At 39.4% G+C, this 21,686-nt stretch overlaps 1 protein-coding gene across 8 annotated transcripts in view; it reads left to right on the top strand.

Moving 5' to 3' along the window:
• Window positions 1–6,778: 6,778 nt before the first annotated feature.
• The window catches only part of LOC143668318 (uncharacterized), a 69,950-nt gene continuing 55,042 nt past the window's right edge, over window positions 6,779–21,686 (top strand). For 5 of the 8 annotated variants that reach the window (XR_013168383.1, XR_013168380.1, XR_013168379.1 and 2 more), the window contains exons 1-5: window positions 6,779–6,933; window positions 11,897–11,967; window positions 14,207–14,303; window positions 16,383–16,484; window positions 20,040–20,186. Coding sequence is in view for 2 of the 8 variants with exons in the window: in XM_077143033.1 (XP_076999148.1) it covers window positions 6,856–6,933; window positions 11,897–11,967; window positions 14,207–14,303; window positions 16,383–16,484 (348 nt within the window). In the remaining 6 variants the exon portion in view is untranslated. The remainder of the gene's footprint in view (window positions 6,934–11,896; window positions 11,968–14,206; window positions 14,304–16,382; window positions 16,485–20,039; window positions 20,187–21,686) is intronic. The other 3 variants (XR_013168384.1, XM_077143033.1, XM_077143032.1) reach the window with 1 other exon arrangement.

Here is a 21,686-nt window from a genome sequence, read left to right as displayed (position 1 = left end):
CCATGCATAGCCTCCATCCCAACCATCATGACCATATTGTTCATGAGCCCATTGGGCAATGACAGGAGTTGCTGGGAAAAGAAGCTGACTGGTATCCAGATAATGGGGTCATTTTATCCACTTGATTATTAAAAGCTTCCTCTGCTAAAGTCACCCTCTGGTGCACATTCACATGGGACACAAATATCTTAATGTTTTTAGCCCACTTAGAAAGCTCTATCTACATACCTCTTCCTCAAAACTCTTTGTCAATAATTTTCCAATTATGTTCTTTCCAAGTTCCTGACCATACAGCTAAACCATTAGCAACAGCCCATGAGTCAGTACACAAATGCACCTCTGGCCAGTTCTCCTTCAAAGCAAAATGAACAACCCAGTGCACTGCTCAAAGTTCTGCCCACTGGGAGGATTTTCTCCTCACCACTGTCCTTCAAGGACACCCCAGAAAGGGGCTGTAGTGCTGCAGCTGTCCATTTTCGGGTGGTACCTGCACACCATGCTGAACCATCTGTAAACCAGGCCCAAGTTTTCTCTTCCTCAGTCAATTCACTCTAAGGGACTCCCCAAGAGGCCATAGCTCTGGTCTGGGAAAGAGAAGGTAATGTGGCAGGAGTTGAGACCATGGGCATTTGGGCCACTTCCTCATGTAACTTACTTGTGCCTTCAGGACCTGCTCTGGCCCTATCTTTACATACCATTTCCATTTTATGATAGAGTGCTGCTGTGCACACCCAACTTTATGGCTTGGTGGGTCAGACAACATTCAGCTCATGACAGGCAACTGAGGTCTCATGGTAACTTGGTGACCCGAGGTTAAGCATTCGGTCTCTACTAAGGCCCAGTAGCAGGCCAAAAGCTGTTTCTCAAAAGGAAAGTAGTTATCTGCAGCAGATGGTAAGGCTTTGCTCCAAAATCCTAAGGGTCTGCACTGTGATTCTCCTATTGGGGCCTGCCAAAGTCTCCAGACAGCATCTCTATTTGCCGCCGACACTTCCAGAACCATTGGATCTGCTGGATCATATGGTCCAAGTGGCAGAGCAGCTTGTACAGCAGCCTGTACCTGTCACAGAGCCTCCTCTTATTCAGGACCCCACTCAAAATTAGCAGCTTTTCTGGTCACTCAATAAATGGGCAAGAGCAGCACACCGAAATGAGGAATATGTTGTCACCAAAATCCAAACAGAACAACTAGGCATTGTGTCTCTTTTTTGGTTGTAGGAGGGGCCAGATGCAGCAGCTTATCCTTCACCTTAGAAGGGATATCTCGACATGCCCACACCACTGGACACCTACAAATTTCACTGAGGTGGAAGGCCCCTGTATTTTTGTTGGATTTACTCCCATCCTCTTTCTCGTAAATACCTTACCAGTAAGTCTAGAGTAGTTGCTACTTCTTGCTCACTAGATCCAATCAACATGATATCAATATAATGGACCATTGTGATATCTCGTGGGAGGGAGAAACAATCAAGGTCCCTGCAGACAAGATTATGACACAGGGCTGGAAAGTTGATATACCCCTGAGATAGGACAGTTAAAGTATATTGCTGACCTTGCTAGCTGAAAGCAAACTGCTTCTGGTGATCCTTACTAACAGCTATTGATAAAAAAGCATTTGCCAGATCAATAGCTGCTTACCAGGTACCAGGGGAGGTACTGATTTGTTCAAGCAATCTTACCACATCTGGAACGGTAAGCTGGAGCAGCTGCAATAGGAGTTTTCACCTGGTTGAGCTTACAATAATCCACTGTCATCCTCCAAGACCCATCTGTTTTCTGTACAGGCCAAATAGGAGAGTTGAATGGGGATGTGATGGGAATCATCACCCCTGCATTCTTCAAGTCCTTAAGAGTGGCAGTTATCTCTGCAGTCCCTCCAGAAATCTGGTATTGCTTCTGATTTACTCTTTTGCTAGGTAGGGGCAGTTCTAGTGGCTCCCACTTTGCTTTTCCCACCATAATAGCCCTCACTGCGTGAGAAAGAGCCAATATGGGGATTCTGCCAGTTGCTCAGGATGTGTATTCCAATTATGCATTCTGGAACAGGGGAAATAACTACAGAATGGGTCCTGGGCCCCACTAGACCCAATGTGAGACAGACTTGAGCCAAAGTCCATCAATCACCTGACCTCCATAAGCCCCCACTTTGACTGGTGGACCAGAATGATTTTTTGGGTCTCCTGGAATTAATGCCACTTCTGAACCAGTGTCTAATAATCCTCGATATAGCTAATCATTTTCTCTTCCCCAAAGCACAGTTACCCTGGTAAAAGGCCGTCGGTCTTCCTGGGGAAGGCTTGGAGGAGGATTAACAGTATAGATCTTTGAGAGTATAACAGGGTTTTCCCCCAAAGGGACCTGGCCTCCCCTTCATTCAAGGGGCTCTGGGTAAACTGTCTCAAGTCTGGAAATTGATTAAGAGGCCATGACTCTGTGTTTTTGTAATTCAAGTTAAACTTCTGTTCACTTGACCTAGAACTCATTTGTTTATGCAGCTCAAACAAGAACTTAGTAGACTGCCCATCTATTGTATCTCTAAGTATTCCATGATTTACTAGCCAATGTCACAAATCTCTGTGAGTCCGATTATTTTGACTCCTGTTTTGAGTTTGCTGTCTATTATAATAGCCACATCCACCCTGTCTTTGGTGATTAAGTGCTGCCACCTGACTTCTGCCAACTCAGGATCCAGTCACACCCATTGTGTTTAAGGATTTCACCTCAGTGACAGCAGTTCCTACAGTAATATCTGACTTACAGAGAAGTGCAACTACAGAGCTCTTCAGGGATGATGGTGCTAGTCTCACAAATTTATTTCTCACTGTTCTAGTAAAAGGTGCATCCTCCAGACATTCTAGGGGTGTAAGAGCAGGCTTTGCATGATAAATCCACCCTAACATTCCAATCTCTTTAAACCTCTGGATCCCCTCATCTACATTATACCAGGGTATTTCTGGCATTTCAACCTCAGGTAATGGCCACCTTTTGATCCATGTTTCAGTCAACCATCCAAACAAACTGTTTATGCCTTTTCTAACCCCTCGAGCTATAACACTGAATGCAGAATCTCTGCTTAGTGGGCCCATATCAATAAATTCAGCCTGATCCAGCCTTATATTCCTCTCACCATTATCCCACACCCTTAAAATCCATTGTCACACATACTCGCCTGACTTTTGTCTATATAAATTGGAAAATTCACAGTTCTTTTGGAGTATAACATACCTTCTCATGTGTGATGCTTTTTACCTCACCTTTGGGGCCTGCTGGGACTTTAGTCTAGTTATAAGTCTGGAAGAAATGAGGGGCGGTGAGGGTTGGTCATGAAAAGAATTAGAAGTCTCTTCCAAGCCATTTGCTTCAGGGCATTCATTTGCAGTTTCATCTGTTGAAACAGGATTAATGACTCTAGGGCTAATCCCTTCAGATGGGATTGGGTGGCCAACTCCTCAAGGCAAGCTGGAGGTGGAGTAGCTACATCCTCAGGGCACACTATTCAAGGGTCATCTAGGAAGATTCAGCATGACCTAGGGTTTCAACCTCACCACCAATATCATTATCCATCCATATGTTGCCATCCCATTTTTCAGGGTCCCACTCTTTTCCAATACTCCTTTCCAATCAATGCCCTCAATGTAATGACAGACACCATCCAAGATGAGATTTCAATTTACATTGTAAAGTTGCTACTCTAACTATAAGATTCTGAGTCTGAGTTTCAGAGATCCCAAGTCGACGGCTGCAGAAAATAAGATTTCCTTCAGGACACTTGCAGAAACGCCTACATCTGTCAGACAGTGCTTAAGCTTCTTGTTTGAAGCCTTAAGTTCATCCCTTTCACTCATTAATGTATACAATATATCTAACAACAACCAGCCAACATCTCTATACTTCCTATTTCCACAAAACTCCATAAAGGTGTCAAAAACATTATCCTCCAGAGCCTGGCTTCATAAAAACAAAGCATTACAAGAACTGAATGGTGATACTCTGACTATCTTTTTTGCCAACTCACTCCATGGATTGGTAATGTCATTCTGACTATGGGAATCAGAGTCCTTAGTGCCTTTGAGTCCAATCAGAGTAGAAAACCATTCATAAAAACCCATTTTCAGGATTCTATTTCTTAAGAACCACTCCTGGTATCAAGGTGTATTAGTTAGGGTTCTCTAGAGAAACAGAATCAACAGGGAACACTCGCAAATATAAAATTTATAGAAGTGTCTCATGCGACTGCAGGAACGCAAAGTCCAAAATCCACAGGGCAGGCTATGAAGCTGACGATTTCGATGGAGGGTCTGGATGAACGCCACAGGGGAGGTTTGCCAGCCAAAGCAGGATCCTCCTTAAAAGGCTTTCGGTGATTAGATTAAGCATCACACATTGCAGAAGACACTCCCTTTTGGCTGATCACAAATGGAACCAGCTGTGGATGCAGCTGACATGATCATGATTTAATTCCATGAAATGTCCTCATCGCAACAGACAGGCCAGCACTCGCCCAACCAGACAAACAGGTACCACCACTTGGCCAAGTTAACACATAAACCTGACCATGACATTTACTGAGGTGAAACTGTACTGCTGATGTTTGGGGAAGTTTTCATTTTTATAAAGAAAATTTGACGTTCAAAGTTCTGGGACTTACAAAGAAATTTATGACCACCCTTTATTGGATTTTTGGTTCAATTTAGATTTTTCTCTATTCTGTTTCTAGCACAAAAATCTGTCTGCTGGGTATGAATATACGATGTCATGTGCTACAAAGTGATTTAACATATTTTCTTGGTTTGGAAATAAGTTCTTAAAAACATTTTTTTAAATAGCTGGACATTTTGTTAGTAAATAAATATAATCCATAAATTCTTATTTTGTGCCACAAGCTGTCAAGTATTGTATTCAGTTTAACACATTATTGGCACATAATTGTGGTAGTTAGGTTCAGATGTCAACTTGGCCAGGTGAAGGTGCCTAGTTTTGTTGCTGTGGACATGAGCCAATGGCATCTGAAGCTCATCTGTTGCTGATTACATCTGCAGTCAGCTAGGAGGTGTGCCTGCTACAGTGTATGATGTTTGATTTAATTGGCTGGAAGCTTAAATGAGAGAGCTCAACATAGCACAGCCCAAGCAGCTCAGCAAACCTCACCTCAGCACTTATAGCTCAGCCCAGGCCTTAGGAGATGCAGAAAGGAATCACCCCAGGGAAAGTTGTTGGAACCAGAGGCCTGGAGAGAAGGCCAGCAGAGATCACTCTGTGCCTTTCCACATAAGAAAAAACCTCAGTTGAAAGTTAACTGCCCTTCCTCTGAAGAACAATACATTTTTAACTAAATAAATCCCCTTTTATTAAAAGCCAATCCATCTCTGGTGTGTTGCATTCTGGCAGCTTTAGTAGACTAGAACAATAATTAATATCTTATGAAATACATTCTGGTTTACTGTTTTTAAAAAGGGCATATGGAAGTATTACCTCAAAATTATCATATTCTGTTTTCTTCCCCCATATAAGCAAACTGGTTTTAATTCAGTCACCTACCTGTAACACAAGATATTACATCTAAACTGATAAGAAACACTGATTCAAGATTTCCTTTATAAAGGACAATACATGATTTAGCAAAGCTTTTTTTTTCCCCCCTAATCTAGACCGGTTTTGTTGCTTCCTTGTCAAATTCAATATGCTTGAACTGGGTTAAAGTAAACTCAACGACTACCTATCTTCACCGCTTGCCTGGCACCTCAGAAGGCCACTGATTACCTTTTCTTTAATATTACACCACTGGGAACAAGAAACTATTTCTCACTAATGTATTTATCAAAAAAAGGATAGCAATATCTATTGCATATCTACTGTATGCTAACTATTTTGCATAATTACTACATTTATCTTGACAACTATCATTTTAACGATTAGGAAGCTAAGTCTCAAAAAGATTAAGTCACAGTAAAGGCAGAGAGTAAATGGCAATGCTTATAACTGAATCCAAATTTGTCTCACTTCAAAAGCCATGCTCTTTCCACTATACCACAATGAAAATATATAAACTTAACTCTACACTTAAAAGCAATTCTTTTCAAGGCACCCATGGTCTAGAAAAGTTAAAGTCAGTTCTCCTACCTACTCCTCCCTACAGTTTTCTTTCACCACATTGACCTATACCTATTCCCCAAACCCATCTGCCCTCTTCCAGGCCTTTACAGAAGCTGTTGCTTCCTAACATGCCCTTCTCTTTCCTCCCCACTTGCAGAAATCCAACCCATCCTCTAAGACAGACTCTGTGGGTATGAAAGCCTTGCTGGTTCTCCCAAGGACAATTAGCTGCCTCCACCCCAGCTTCTACAATACTTTATCTTTCCACCATTGCACAAACTACTCGAGATTGACCTTTGTTTAAGACTCTGTAACCACTACTAGAATATGAACTCCTTCAAGTCAGGATCTAGGACCCACATCTTTGCATACCCAGTGACCAAAGATACTTAGTGCACAATAGGCGTTCAAGAAATGCTTGTTGAATTAATGCGTTGAGTGTAATCAAGGTCTATATTTTATATACGTTAGACTGTGAATGAATCATAAGATAGGAAGCACTATCCGTAGGGTGGCTCTCAAATTATTTTAAGGACGAACATCAAAAGCTTCAACCACCAGGTTTTTCCAGAGGGACCCCGTCCCCGTCTCCTCGCCTGAGCAGCCAAAACCAGAGATGGCTCCGCCTCTCTCTCTGCCAATCAATCCCTTCTCGCGCCGGCGCATGCCCCGCCCCCCTCGGAGCCCCGCCCCAGCCACCGCCCAACGGCTATCGCTACGGTTAGGTCCGGCTGGAGGCGTTCCTTTTCTGACCCGCTTGCTATGACGATCACCTACAGCTGCATTGCTAATGGCCGAGTGGTCCTAGCGGAGCTGGCCCTCACCGGTGGTTCTTATCAGGTAGTCCTAGGTCTGCGCCTGAGCCTTGGCGGTTTCGTTTCTTAAGGGCTGTGGCTGCCAATCCCGCCCCCCAGGACCCGGCGCTGCGGGGCGATCGGGAATAGCTGTGAGGACGCGAGGCTCCGCCTCCGGGAGAGGCTCCGCCCCCGCGCGCTGCGAAACTAGTAAGGCGAGAGCCTTTAGCGCCCTAGGAACTGTGGGGCCCATGTGTGCACCGCGCAGCGTTTAGGGGTGATGCTGCAAGAGTCGCGTCTGTCAGTGGTTTGCACCCAACCTCCGATTCCGGAGACCCTTAGAGATTTTCTCTCTCTTGCGAAGAAATAACCTGCGGTTCAGCACACGTTCATTGGACATGTGTTAGTTGCCAAATCCAGGGGTAAAAAAAGGTGGGGATGCAGTGATAAAGAAAAGTCAGGGCCTGGCGTTGTGTCCCTTAATGCCCATTTCTTGATGTGCGAGAGCTATATACAATTGTCCTACAGTGCGGAAAGTATTTAAGTGGAGGCAGATCGAGGTGCTGCTGCAACACTCAAGATGGATGGCTGCCTGACTGCCACAAAGGAGGTGATGTTAGAGTACTTCTTGGCTCATAAGCAGTAGGTCTAGCCTGGCACAGAAAAGGGTAATGGAAATGGGGCTTTGCGGAAAACCCCAAGAACCTCAGTGTGGTTAAAATAGATGGCAGGGGCTGTAGATGAGGCCAGAAAAAGTGAGCAGAGGATATTAATAAAGGGCCCTATTCATACGGTTGTTTCCTTATCCTAGAGAAACTGGGGAGCAATTAAAGATTTACAAATAGGGAACAGCAAGATCTGATATACCCGTCTGGGAAATTCAGATGATTATAGTTTGGAAGGTGGGTTGGAGGGGAGAAAATCAGTTAGGATAATATTGTTAAAGTTTTGGAAAGAGATCTCAGGGCCTGAATTAAGGCACTGGAGGTGCAGATGGAAAGGAGGGGGCAGACCTTAGAGAGACTGTAGAACTAATCCTCAGGTCTTGTTGACTGGTTGAATATGTGGCATAAGGGACAAAGTAATGCCCAGGATGAGTCTCAAATTTTTCTTTTTTTTTTCCTTTTAAAAGACAGAGAATATGGATGGAGGGGCAGGACTTGGGGGAGGGGTCACAAAGTTTGGGAGAGAAGAGTTCAGTCTAGGAAGTGTTGAATTTTGTTGCCTGTTGGAAATGGCCAACCTATTTATTTATTCCTCCAACTTCTTCCCAAAAGGTTTTAAGTCAGGGAAATGTCCAATAGGTGGCAAATATGTTGGTCTGGTACTCAAAGGGGTAAAGCTGACAGTTGAACTTAGTAGACATGGTCAAGATTGTCCAGGAAAAGTTATAGAGAATGAGAAGAGAAAAGGAGCAAAAGGAAAAACACTGTTAAGAGAACAGAAGAAAGATGGTTCACCCTGTGACAGAAGTTGCGTTCTGAAAGCTAAGAGAAGGAAGTTACAGGGATGTCTCATACCCCAAAGAAGAAGATCAATAAAAGGTGTTCATTGGACTTTACAAGTGGGAGGTTATCAGGGATCTCACTGAATACTGTGGGAGAAGTGGTAAAGACCAGTTAGATTGCTTTAGGCCAAGTAAGTGGGAGATGAGAGAGTAGGGAGACTGAGGTTAGACTGTTCTTTCCAGAATTTGAAAAGGAAATGAGATAGGGTAGAGGCTAGAAGCATGGTCAAGGAAGGGTTGACTTTGAGCAAAACTTGAGCGTGTCTATATGTTAAGGGGAAGGAGAAGAGGTTAAAGATATAAGATAGGAGATGGAGTAAGGCCTGAGGAGACACAAAGATACAGAATCCAATATGGCAGTAGAGAGATGAGCCTTGATTTAGAGAAATACCCTCCTTCTCTTGGGGAAAATAAGGGATGTGAATAGAGAGACAATTAACTTATTCTCTTCCTGGAACTGTCTTTGCCAGTCCCTTAAATGCCATGTTCCTCAGAGTTCTAACTTCAGTCCTCTTTTAACCTGACCACTGGGTCAGATGAGTCATCTGCACCCATGAACACCTTCACTCTGATGGCTTCCAAATCCACATCCCCAAAGTAATTTCTCTCCAGAGTTAGATTGCCAAGTAAAAAAATTCAAACATATCATGTCCAGGAATAAATTAATTATTGTTCCTAACAGATTCCCCCCCCCCCGTGTTTCTATTCTTACTGAGTAGCTCTACTCAGTCATTCAAGCCAGAAACTGGGAATCACCATCAACTTTTCCTCTTTGTCACCAACACATCAGCTCAATCATCATCTAGACTTTTCTCTCCTGAGTACATTTTTTTTAATTGAGAAAAATCTTCATACATTACTTTATACATAGTGCAGAATCAGTGGCTCACAATATCACATAGTTGTGTATTCATCATCGTGATTATTTTTTAGAACATTTGCATCACTCCAGTAGAAGAAATTTTTTTAAAAAAAATTTTTTCTTTTAAAAAGAAAAACTCATAGATACCATACCCCTTACCCTCCCTCTCGTTCACCACTAGTATTTCCATCTACTCAATTTATTTTACCATTTCCCCCCTATTATTTAGTTCTTTATTTTATCCATATTTTTTATTCCTCTGTCCATACCCTGGACATAAGAAGCATCAGACACAAGGTTCTCACATCACACAGTCACACTGTAAACATTAAATCTTTACACGATTGTCTTCAAGAATCTAGGCTACTGGAACACAGTTCAGCAGTTTCAGATATTTCCCTCTAGCCACTCCAATACACCATAGACTAAAATGTTTAGATGTTTAGATATCTAAAAAGGGATGTCTATATGATATATAAGAATAACCTCCAGGATAACCTCTCAAGTCTGTTTGAAATCTCTCCTGAGTACATTTTGATTCCATTTCCTTCTTCCTGAGCCACGTATTCATCCAGGCCCTCATTACTTCTCACCAGAGTTTCTGAAAATGCCTCCTGATACCCCAGAGTTCAGGCTTGTCCCACTTGAAAGCAGCCTCCACATTGCTGCTCAAGTGTTCTTTCTTAAAAGCAAATATAATCATGTCAGCCCCCTATTTAAAATCATGTGGTGGAAGACTGCCTATACCAAAAAAAAAAAAAAATCACGTGGTGGTTCCTGATTACATTCAGAATAAAATCCATACTCCCAAGCCAGCATTTAAAACCTTTCTTTTCTATGATTGTCTCCTTTCCCTCACCTCATATCCCTGTGCCCCGGGTATCCTGAACTCCATGCTCTTCTGCAATCACACCACAATTCCAACTTGCATCTCTTGTTCCCTCTGCCCAGAATCCACTTTTCTCAAGTTTTTGGCAGCATGATCTCTTTTGTGCTTTGAGACTTTTGTCAGTTCCTTCTTGAAGCCTTCTCTAAACCCAAGCTAATATCTCTCTCTCTCTCTACCAAACTGCTTACCAGGCTGAGTTGCCATCTTCTTTGACTTATCGATCTACTTCATCAGACTATCAGTTCCTTAAGGACAGAGACTCTGTTCATTTCCAGTTTGCAGGGCCTAGTAAACAGCAGGTTCTCAATAAACATTTGTTTAATTAAAAATTAAGGAGGCACAGACACAAGGTTGTAGGAGTTCCTAGGCCAGATGGCCTCTCCTGGTGAAGCCACAAAACAGGAAGGTAAGAAAGAGAAAAGTAAGAAAATGGAAGAGGATGGGTAGCACATAGTTTGGGGAGATGAGTCAAGGTTGGAACTACTGCTGTGCAGAAAGCTGATCAGGGAGAAGTAAGATGGCATGGAACTGTTCAAGTGGGAAAGAAAGCGTCACTTCATCCCTCCATGCTAAGAATTAATGTCACAACAATTTTATAATCATTAGAAAAATATTAGTACCTACCAAGGCTTAATCATGAGATCAGATCAGCTACTATTTTGGAGTCCTAGAGCTGAATAGGATCCTAGAGATCATCTTTCATCCTCTGCAAGAGGAAACTGATACTCAGACAAGTCACTTTCTTAAGTTGCTCAACACAGTAATTACAGAAACAGAACTAGAACCCAACCTGTCATTCATTTTACTGCCTCATATTGCCACTAAGCAAGTTTCAAATTTTACTATGATGTCATTGTTTGTATACTCTAAAAGAAGCACCAGGGAAAGCTAGGGGGTTATGTTCCAATGTTAATAATAGAGGAACTGAAATTTTATGTATCCCTTTACTTTTTCAAGTTTCTTAGGAAATTCTACCCTAGAGAATACCACCTGGTTTTTTCAGGCAATACAAAGAGTTTCCAGTTTTACTTTCTACCATTCATAATAATCTTTGTCCTCCCATTAAGTTTTTAAGTGTCATTTTGTGGAAATTGAAATTTTAATTAGTGGTGTGGCTATTCAAGGTTTCTTAGGTACCTTTCAGGTTCCCTTCATACTTATAAACTAAATTAATGGGCTTACATACAATCAACTAAATATAAGGTATTTGGGATAATAATATCTTGCAAATTTTCCCCCAAAGAATGAATCTCATAAGAAACAAGTATGATAGTTCTTCACAATTATTTGTTTTATAGAAAGTGAATAATAATGAATAAAATGTTTTCTTAATAAAAAAGAGGTAGAAGATTGTTTAAGATATTCAGAAAATAAAAGCTGAATAATTTTAGACGATTAGTATGTCATGTATAGTTTCAGTGAAAAATATTTATTAGATGGTTCCTCCAACCCCTGAAGCCATGTATAAGATGTGACTGTAAAAATAAGGCTGATTATCTACAGCAACTTATATTCTCACACTTATATACATATATTACATTATATGATTCCTTCAGATACATATGAATATTTTCATGATTACTTGCCTCTTACCATGCATTGTGAATTATTACCCATTAGTTCTCCTAATAAAGTCGTTTCCTTAACAAATTCATTGGAATATTAGTAAGTTTGGTAGGGGAATAATGAAAGACGCTACATTCTTCTATAAAGTAAATATCAACAAATTTTTTTGATGAATTTAATTTTAGGAAGCAGCGGCAACAGTCCTTAAACTAGTGCTTCTTAGAGCTGAACCAAAAACCATAACTCAAATGGGAAGGTACGGTATCTTCTAATGCTTATGGTTTCTACGAGTCAACTTTTTAACAATTTCACTGATAAAGACATAAATAAAAATATGTATTATTTGCACATACTCTTGATTGCCCTCAGAAAGAAGAATTTATATTTATTAAAGCATAAAACCGTGAATGGGAATGATAATCACAAGATTCAAGATAGTGCTTACATCTGCAAAGCAAAGGGAGGAGAATTGAGTTGAGAAGGGGCATACAGGGCACTTTTATTGAATATGAAACATTTTAACTGGAAAGTGCTTGTACACATGTTCTTGTTGATTATTCTCCTACTTTTTGTATATCCTAAGTATTTCATTAATAAAAAAGGAAACTTCTACCTTAAAATATCTTTAATAATACCAAGAATGATGATCACCACTCTAAGCATTACTTAGGATATTACATATGTGGCCTAAATCAATTGTGATAATGTTTTGTTTGTAAAGGAACAGATGAGGGATAAGAGAGCTTCCATTATTTTTAACCTCTGAATTCTTTGGTTTGAAGAGTAGTTTTCTTTTAACCATTTCATTATAAAATAAGACACATATACCAAAAAAATCAAATAAAACATATAGCTTTGTAAAGTATCACAAGGGAACCCCCATACCAACTGCAACCACCACCTAGGCAAAAAAAAAAAAAAAAACAAAAAAACAGAACCCTGCCAAATACCCCAGATACCCCACCATGTGTTCCATGTCACAGCTTCCTCCCTTCCCCAAAATCAACCACCACCCCAGCTTCCATTGCGTCTCTTCCCTGTTTCTTCATTGCCTCGACACCCATGTGTGCAATCAAACAAGACAGACCAGCCCTACTTTTTTAAGTCAGTATCTTTTAAGTCTTTTTTAATCTATATAAACTGCTCCCCGCCCCCATTCCTTTCTTTTCCTTACGACTTATTGAGAAGTTGAGAAGCCTGGGTATCTTATCTGTAGAGTTTCTCAGAGTCTGATTTTGCTGATTGCATACTCAAAATGTTTCAAGAAATCGCATCCAGAGGCTTGATCCCTTTGGCAAGACTTCAGGGAGTGCATGTGTTTTCATCAGATGGCACGTAATATTTTATTATATCTCCTTTTGAGATGTTAGCAGCCATCACTACTCATTGCCTAGGCTCTAAATCCATTACTTTTGGGCGGTGTTACAACATGGTAAACTAGTTTTGTTTTCGCTGGTTAGCTGAAATGATTTTAAAAAGGAACACTTCATTCATTTCTAGTTGCTTACATGTATTTTGCATTCTAATTTGAATCTTTTTAAGACCTCCTCTCTAAACTCTAGACTCATATATTCAACTGTCTATTCTACTTCTCTGTTCTAACAGGCATTCAAATTTGATATGTTCGAAGCCAAAGCTCCTCTTGCCGTTTTCCACAATATTAAAACTTTTGCACATACTTTAAATATTGTACCTCTGAGATCATCTTTTCTATCTGATTTTGAGATTCCTCATTCTTATGTATATCCAGTTCTGCATTTAACCAGGTCTGTTGCCTGTGACCCATTTGAATACAGAGTGTTCAAAAAGACTAAATTTAAGTCTGAACACCAAGCAACTACTTTTATTTCCATATTCTTAAATTTTCCAGGTTGTTGGGCAGTAAGAATGGAAGTATTTATGAGCTTTCTAACCTCCTAATATGTGATTCTGAGATGGTAGAAAGGTCAAGAAGTTGGAATAATAAGTCAGGATAAAGTATATCCTATATTTACAAAAGGGAAGTTTAATTTCCTCCTCCTAATCCTTTCCTCCCCAACTCATCCTTCTGTCCAGAATATTTGGGATTGGAAATTTACAACTTTTAAATCCTCATCTATCATAATAGAGAGCCAAGAAATACCAAAACTAAACAGGTCAACCCAAAAATCAGTGACTATAGCATTTTCTGTTTGGTCAGAATCTTGATTCAGTCCTGAAATATGAGTGACTTCAACAAAGCCATTTAAAAACTTTAATTCAGATTGTTATAGAGTTTTCCATTTAATATAATTTATTTTTACTTACACCATTTTAAATAAATATTCAAGTTTAAAGAATTTGTTTAACATAATTTAATTTTTCAAATACATAAAATATATTCTAATTATTTTGATAGTAAAAATTATCTGTGTAGTCTTTATACTACTGTGAGCTTGAAAAACTAATTTAAATTCTCTATGTAGGTATTTAATTTCTTCATTATAATCATGTAACTGAAAATATTCTTTTCAAAGCTATGTCTACCATACTCTCTTTGTTAATGGAATCACTTACTTATGTGCTACAGACAATGCCTTTGATTCTGTGGGGCCATCAGCATTTCTTAAAAAAGTAAGTAATTTCTTACACTACTTTAAGGACTTTTTTAGTTACTGAAATTATGACGTCTCTGCTTTATAGTTTATTCAAAGTGTGTCACTAACCACAAGCACATTGCCCATTTCTGTCTATACAGCAGAAGCCATGATAACCTTCAGAAATTTCTGCTGTCCCTTCATGTCGTCCTTCTTCAGTCTCTTGCTTCATGCTTCTTTCTACTCTAAAGCAAGATCTGCAAAGATGATCCACGCAGATCTATTAGAACCTCTTTTGTATTTATTTTTCTTAAAAAATAACATAAACTTTACTGATATTTAATGCATCTTGTCAATAGCTCATGTATATAATGTACAAATAACTCTATTCACGAGGAGATAAGTAATCAAAAATGTTTGAGACCAGTATTCTGAAGACACTTCTGGTGATGTGTCAATTATAGGAGTTAAAGAAATTTTTTAAAAATCAAGACATACATCTATTATTTTACATGAGAATTGCCAGCGAATATAAACTATGGTAAATAGAATACGTATGTTTGTGCTTATGTATATATGTGAGATTTCATAAATTTCTTAAAGATTAATTAATCTCCTCAGTAGATATCATCTATTGCTGATCTCAACCCACTTGACCAAAAGAAAGAGACTGTGTGAAATGAGGTGTCAGAGACAGATTAGGGCTGAACCATTATTCTGGTAACTTAGGATGCAGATAGCATGTTTGCTTCTTATTTTAAAAACTAGATTCTGGGATCTGTCCTGTAACTATTTGTTGAAAAGTGCTTTGAAAATTATTGCTTTTTTCTTTCTTTGCTTTGTATATCTGTTTTATTATACAATAAAAATGTTAAAAAAAAAAAAAAAAAAAGTAAATGGGGGTACGAGGGGAGTTCACTGGTAGAATTCTTGCCTGCCATGTAGGAGACCCATGTTTGATTCCCGGCCTATGCACTTCCAAAAAAAAATTTAAAAAAACACAGTTCAACAAGTGGTGCTGCGATAATGGAATAGCCACATGGAAAAAGAATGAAATGTGACCCCCCCACCACACAGCATACAAAAAAATAAAAGTAAATAAAACTTCTTAAATTTTATTAACAAATGTAATTCAGGATAGGCATTTTAATAAAAAATGCTGATGGAAAAATCAGCTAGTATACTGTAATTACTAATAGTTATTCCCCAGTCACATTCATGAATCATACATATATTTTATCAGTTTAGTGTACTGACTGATTTTAACACAACTCAATAGTTAACCATATATTTTGGAAATTACAGCTCCATATATATATATATATATATATATATATATATATATATATGTACATACATACATACACACAGAGTCAAGGAGTATAAGGCCTAAATATCATAATTCACTCTACAGCTATGCTTCAACAATAGCTAGAGTCCAAATGCCAAGCACTGTTAGCCATTTCACTCAATATACCCTGAATTCTTTTCTCTCTATCCATGATGACAGCCCTACTTTACCACCTTTGGAAAACAAGAGGACACAAAATGTTCATCATATTATTTTTACATCTGCTTCTGAAGAATATAACATTACCTAGAAACAGTTGTTAGAATGTCTTTTGAGGTTTCAAAATGTCCTGTTTGGACAGGTAGAGTTTGAAAAATAGCATAATGATGTTTGGTTAGGGTTGTTTTGTTATCGTTAGAAAGGAATTTGAGGGTAGGAGCCAGAAGGGAAAATAAAAGTGCTTATTATGAAAGTATCACAACTCCATCTGTCCTTGCCTGATATCTGCTCTTCAGATCAAGTCCTCAGATATACCCAAAAATCAAGGAAGCACCTGCAATCTCACTCTATGAGGTTCTGATCCACATAGCAGCAATGGATAAGTCTGGAGCAAGTACATTTTTCACAAATACTGCATCTTTAAATAGAAAGGATACCCTGCCACTAAAAGTAACAAATATGATTTCTTTAATTTCAGGTTTCAGTCATATTTTGCTTCACATGAACATTTGCTCTGTAATTCTCCAGCTGAAATTTTATATATATATAATTTCAAATATTTCAATAACGTGTATATATGTTAACTATTTCCATTAATTTTCTCAGGTTAGTGATACTTTTGTGAAAAACCCTTTGATGTCACAAGAACATTTTTCTCCTTCACATGCAGTTGCTGCTGATTTTCAACAAGTATTAGGAAAATATATGGTATGTAACCTCAAATTATATCCCTAACTGTTAAATTACCTCTAACAAATCATTAAAAATCATGAGTTAAGAACTGTAAAGATGATAATGGGTCAAGATGGCGGCTAAACAACGTGCGCATTTTAGTTTGTCCTCCAAAACAACTACTAAATAAGCAGAAACAGTACAGAACAGCTCCTGGGGCCACGTCAGTGACTGGACACACAGCATACCCCAGTCTGGACCACCTGGACTGGCTGCGAGCACCCCCCAGAACTGTGAGTTCCCAAAGCTGCGGCGGCCAGTGCTCCTCCCCTACAGGCCACTTCACAGAGGGGAAAGAAAAAGACTTTACCAGCAGCGGGGACTGGGCACAATCAAACGCCAATTGTGGAACTAATTAACAAATTCTGACTACTGAAAATAAGCCCCCAGCTTAGGTGAACCTGATCAAAGCAGAGCTTACTCATTTTTGCCCCAGCGCCAAGGGGGCAGAACTGACAGAAAAAGGGGGAAAAAAAAAAAAAAAGAAGGAAACAGAGGTTTTTGTGGCTGTGTATCTACAAAGGCTTGACTGTCTCTAGATACAGTGGCAGAAATTTTCAGGCTGCAACTGCCCCAGGCACAGGCAGAAGTGAGCTCTTTTGGGGGCTTATCTGGAGACTGTGCCTTCCCCAGGGGAGGGGTGAAGCCCCACCCAGGTGGAATCCCTCCATCAAGGAATTCAGACACCAGGGCTTGGTAATTTGAAGCCATTAAAACCAGCCTACAACCTCTCCTCTGTCTCCACCATGCCCCCAGCAGGGAGAGTCTGCCAAAGTTAAAGGTACCTCATCATCTTATGCTGATGGGACGTGCAGTCAGACAAGCATATTGGGCAGGATAAGAAAAACAGAGTCTAGAGACTTCACAGGAAAGTCTTTGAACCTGCTGGGTCTCACCCTCAGGGAAAACTGACACAGGTGACTCTTTCCTCCTGATAGGAGGCCAGTTTGGTCTGGGAAAATCTGGCTGGGGTCTATAATATCTAAGTAGACCCTCCTAAGTGTGGGGAGGGGAAAGACACCACACAAGCAGGGAAAAAAAAAAAACAAGAAAACAAGAACTGAAAAATTCTCCTCTGTTAAACAAAACTTATGCTAAGGGTCCAGATAAAGCTGAACAGAATGTCAAAGAACAGATAGACAACAAATTCATCCAGCAAGAAAAGCCTAGGTAAAAGAAGTGAAAGCAATCTCCAGAATAAACTAATTAAGGTAATTAAATGCCTAGACGCCAGCAAAAAATAACAAATCAAACTAGGAAAATTGAAGATATGGCCCAAAGGAAGAAACCAACAATTCAAATGACATACAGAAGCTGAAACAATTAATTCAGAATATACGAACAGACATGGAAAACCTCATCAAAAACCAAATCAATGAATTTAGGGAGGATATAAAGAAGGCAAGGAAAGAACAAAAAGAAGAAACTGAAAGTCTGAAAAAAACAAATCACAGAACTTATGGGAATGAAAGACACAGTAGAAGAGATGAAAAAACAATGGAAACCTACAATGGTAGATTTCGAGAGACAGAACATAGGATTTCTGAACTGGAGGATGGAACATCTGAAATCCAACAAGAAACAGAAACTATAGGAAAAAAAATGGAAAAATATGAGCAGGGACTCAGGGAATTGAAAGACAATATGAAGCGCATGAATATACATGTTGTGGGTGTCCCAGAGGGAGAAGAGAAGGGAAAAGGAGGAGAAAAGCTAATGGAGGAAATTATCACTGAAAATTTCCCAACTCTTATGAAAGACTTAAAATGACAGATCCAAGAAGTGCAGCATACCCCAAAGAGAATAGATCCAAATAGACATAATCCAAGACATTTAATAATCAGAAAGTCAGAAGTCAAAGAGAAAGAGAAGATCTTGAAAGCAGCAAGAGAAACGCAATCCATCATATACAAGGGAAGCCAAATAAGACTATGCGCAGATCTCTCAGCAGAAACCATGGAGGTGAGAAGACAGTGGGATAATATATTTAAATTATTAAAAGAGAAAAACTGCCAACCAAGAATTCTATATCCAGCAAAATTGTCCTTCAAAAATGAGGGAGAAAGTAAAACATTTTCACACAAAAAATCACTGAGAGAATTTGTGACCAAGAGACCAGCTCTGCAAGAAATACTAAAGGGAGTACTAGAGACAGATGCGAGGACAGAAGAGAGAGGTGTGGAGAAGAGTGTAGAAAGGAAGACTATGAGTAAGGGTAAAAAGAAGGAAAATTAGATATGACATATAAAATCCAGAAGGCAAAATAGTAGAAGAAAGTACTACCCATGCAGTAATAACACTGAATGTTAATGGATTAAGCTCTCCAATCAAAAGACATAGTCTGGCAGAATGGATTAAAAAACAGGACCCATCTATATGCTGTCTCTACTCAAAGGACACGAGGCCAAGGACACAAATGGACATTTACACACCAATGTTTATAGCAGCATTATGAATGATTACCAAGAGATGGAAATGGCCAAAATGTCCATCAACAGACAGTTGGCTAAACAAACTGTGACATTTACATAAGATGGAATATTATGCAGCTGTAAGACAGAATAAAGTTATGAAGTATGTAACAACATGAATGGACCTTAAGGACATTATGCTGAGTGTGATTAGCCAGAAACAAAACGACAAATACTGTATGGTCTCACTGATATGAACTGACATTAGTAAATAAACTTGGAATATTTTGTTGGTAACAGAGACCATCAGGAGATAGAAATAAGGTAAGATATTGGGTAATTGGAGCTGAAGGGATACAGACTGTGCAACAGGACTGAATATAAAAACTCAGAAATAGACAGCACAATATTACCTAACTGTAATACAATTATGTTAGAACACTGAATGAAGTTGCGTATGAGAATGATACAGGGAGAAGGGCTGGGGCATAAATGAAATCACAAAGAAAGATAGACGATAAAGATTGAGATGGTATACTCTAGGAATGCCTAGAGTGTATAATGATAGTCACTAAATGTACAAATTAAAAAATGTTTTTGCATGAGGAAGAACAAAACAATGTCATTACTGCAGTGTGCTGAAAATAGATGGTACTTAATATTTTAAAATTTCAACTAATGTGTGCGACTAAAGCAAAAAATGTTTATTTGGTACAAATCTATACTTTGACTAGTGCATCTCCTAATATAACTTATGTAGATAGTTGATTGAACACCTTAAGTAGATGGAACTTTGTATAGGACATGAGATTTTGTTGGTTTGTCCAGGTGATGCCCTGATGAATCCCAGAGTGATTTGATCAGTGAGTGGAAAAGTATTTGCAAAGTCCCCTTTGGGGAATGGTGAGAACGGGGGAAAACTCAACTTTCCCAAGTTGAATTCTTGATATTCTCACAAGCAGTGTGGACAACCAAAGCTATAGGCTGAGCCCTCAGTCTTGGGATTTGTTCATATGAAACTTAACCCCACAGGGGATAGGTCAAGCCTACTTAAAATTAAGCCTAAGAGTCACCCCCAAGAGAACCTCTTTTGTTGCTCAGATGTGGCCTCTCTCTCCAGCCAACACAGCAAGCAGACTCACCACCCTCCCCCTGTCTACGTGGGACTTGACTCCCAGGGGTGTGGATCTTCCTGGCAGCGTGGGACAGAAATACCAGAATGAGCTGAGATTCAGCATCAAGGGATTGAGGAAAACTCTAGAATGAGGTGAGATCCAGCATCAAGGGATTGAGAAAACCTTCTCAACCAAAAGGGGGAAGAGTGAAATGAGACAAAGTGTCAATGGCTGAGAGATTCCAAACAGAGTTGAGAGGTTATCCTGGAGGTTATTCTTATGCATTAAGTAGATATCACCTTGTTAGTCAAGATGTAATGGGGAGGCTGGAGGGAACTGCCTGAAAATGTAGAGCTGTGTTCCAGTAGCCATGTTTCTTGATGATGATTGTATAATGATATAGCTTTCACAATGTGACTGTGAAACCTTGTGTCTGATGCTTCTTTTATCTACCTTGCTGACAGATGAGTAGAACATATGGAATAAAAATAAATAATAGGGGGAACAAATGTTAAAACAAATTTCGTTTGAAATGCTAGTGATCAATGAAAGGGAGGGGTAAGGGATATGGTATGTAAAATTTTTTTTCTGTTTTTGTTTTATTTTTCTGTTGTCCTTTTATTTCTTTTTCTGAATTGATGCAAATGTTCTGGGAAATGATCGTGATGATGAATATGCAACTATGTGATGATATTGTGAATTGCTGAGTGTATGTGTAGAGCGGAATGAGCATGTGTTGGGAATGTTTGTGTTTCTTGCAATTTTTTTTAATTGATAAAAAATTTTAAAAAAAACTACTAGAGCTAATAAATGAGTACAGCAAAGTGGCAGGTTACAAGATCAACACTCAAAAATCAGTAGTGGTTCTATACACTCATGTGCTGATTTGAAATGATGTATGTATCCTAGAAAAGCAATTTTTTAAATCCTTATCCCATTTTGTAAAGGCAGCAAAAGTGGTTGTTAAGATGGATCAGGTAGAGGTGTGTCTCCACCCATTTGGGTGGGTCTTGATTAGTTTCTGAAGTCCTATAAAAGAGGAAACATTTTGGAGAATGAGATTCGAACAGAGCAGAGAATGCTGCAGTGCCATGAAGCAGAGAGTCCTTCAGCCAGCGACCTTTGGAGATGAAGAAGGAAAATGCCTCCCGGGGAGTTTATGAAACTAGAAGCCAGGAGAGAAAAGCTAGCAATGATGCCATTTTTGCCGTGTGCCCTTGCAGTTGAAAGAGAAGCTCTGACTGTGTTCGCCATGTGCCTTCTCACTTGAGAGAGAGACCCTGAACTTCGTCAGCCTTCTTGAACCAAGGTTTCTTTCCCTGTATACCTTTGATTGGAGATTTTCTTGGCCTTAGAACTGTAAACTAGCAACTGATTAAATTTCCCTTTTTGAAAGCCATTCTGTTTTCTGGCATATTGCATTCCAGCAGCTAGCAAACAGGAACAGATTTTGGTACCGGAGATGTGGGGTGCTGCTGCAGTTTGCAAATACCAAACATGTTGGAACGGTTTTTTAAATGGATAAGGGGAAGAATCTGTAAGAGTTGTGAGAAGCTTGATAGTGAAGGCCTAGAATGCTTTTAAGAGACTGTTGTTAGAAATGTGGACTCTAAAGGCACTTCTGATAAAGCCTTAGACAGAAATGAGGAGTG

Source organism: Tamandua tetradactyla, chromosome 24 (genome assembly GCF_023851605.1).
Source record: "Tamandua tetradactyla isolate mTamTet1 chromosome 24, mTamTet1.pri, whole genome shotgun sequence".
Classification (NCBI taxonomy): Eukaryota; Metazoa; Chordata; class Mammalia; order Pilosa; family Myrmecophagidae; genus Tamandua; species Tamandua tetradactyla.
The sequence above is the reverse complement of the archived record's forward strand: the minus strand, read 5'-3'. Positions and strand labels throughout refer to the sequence as shown.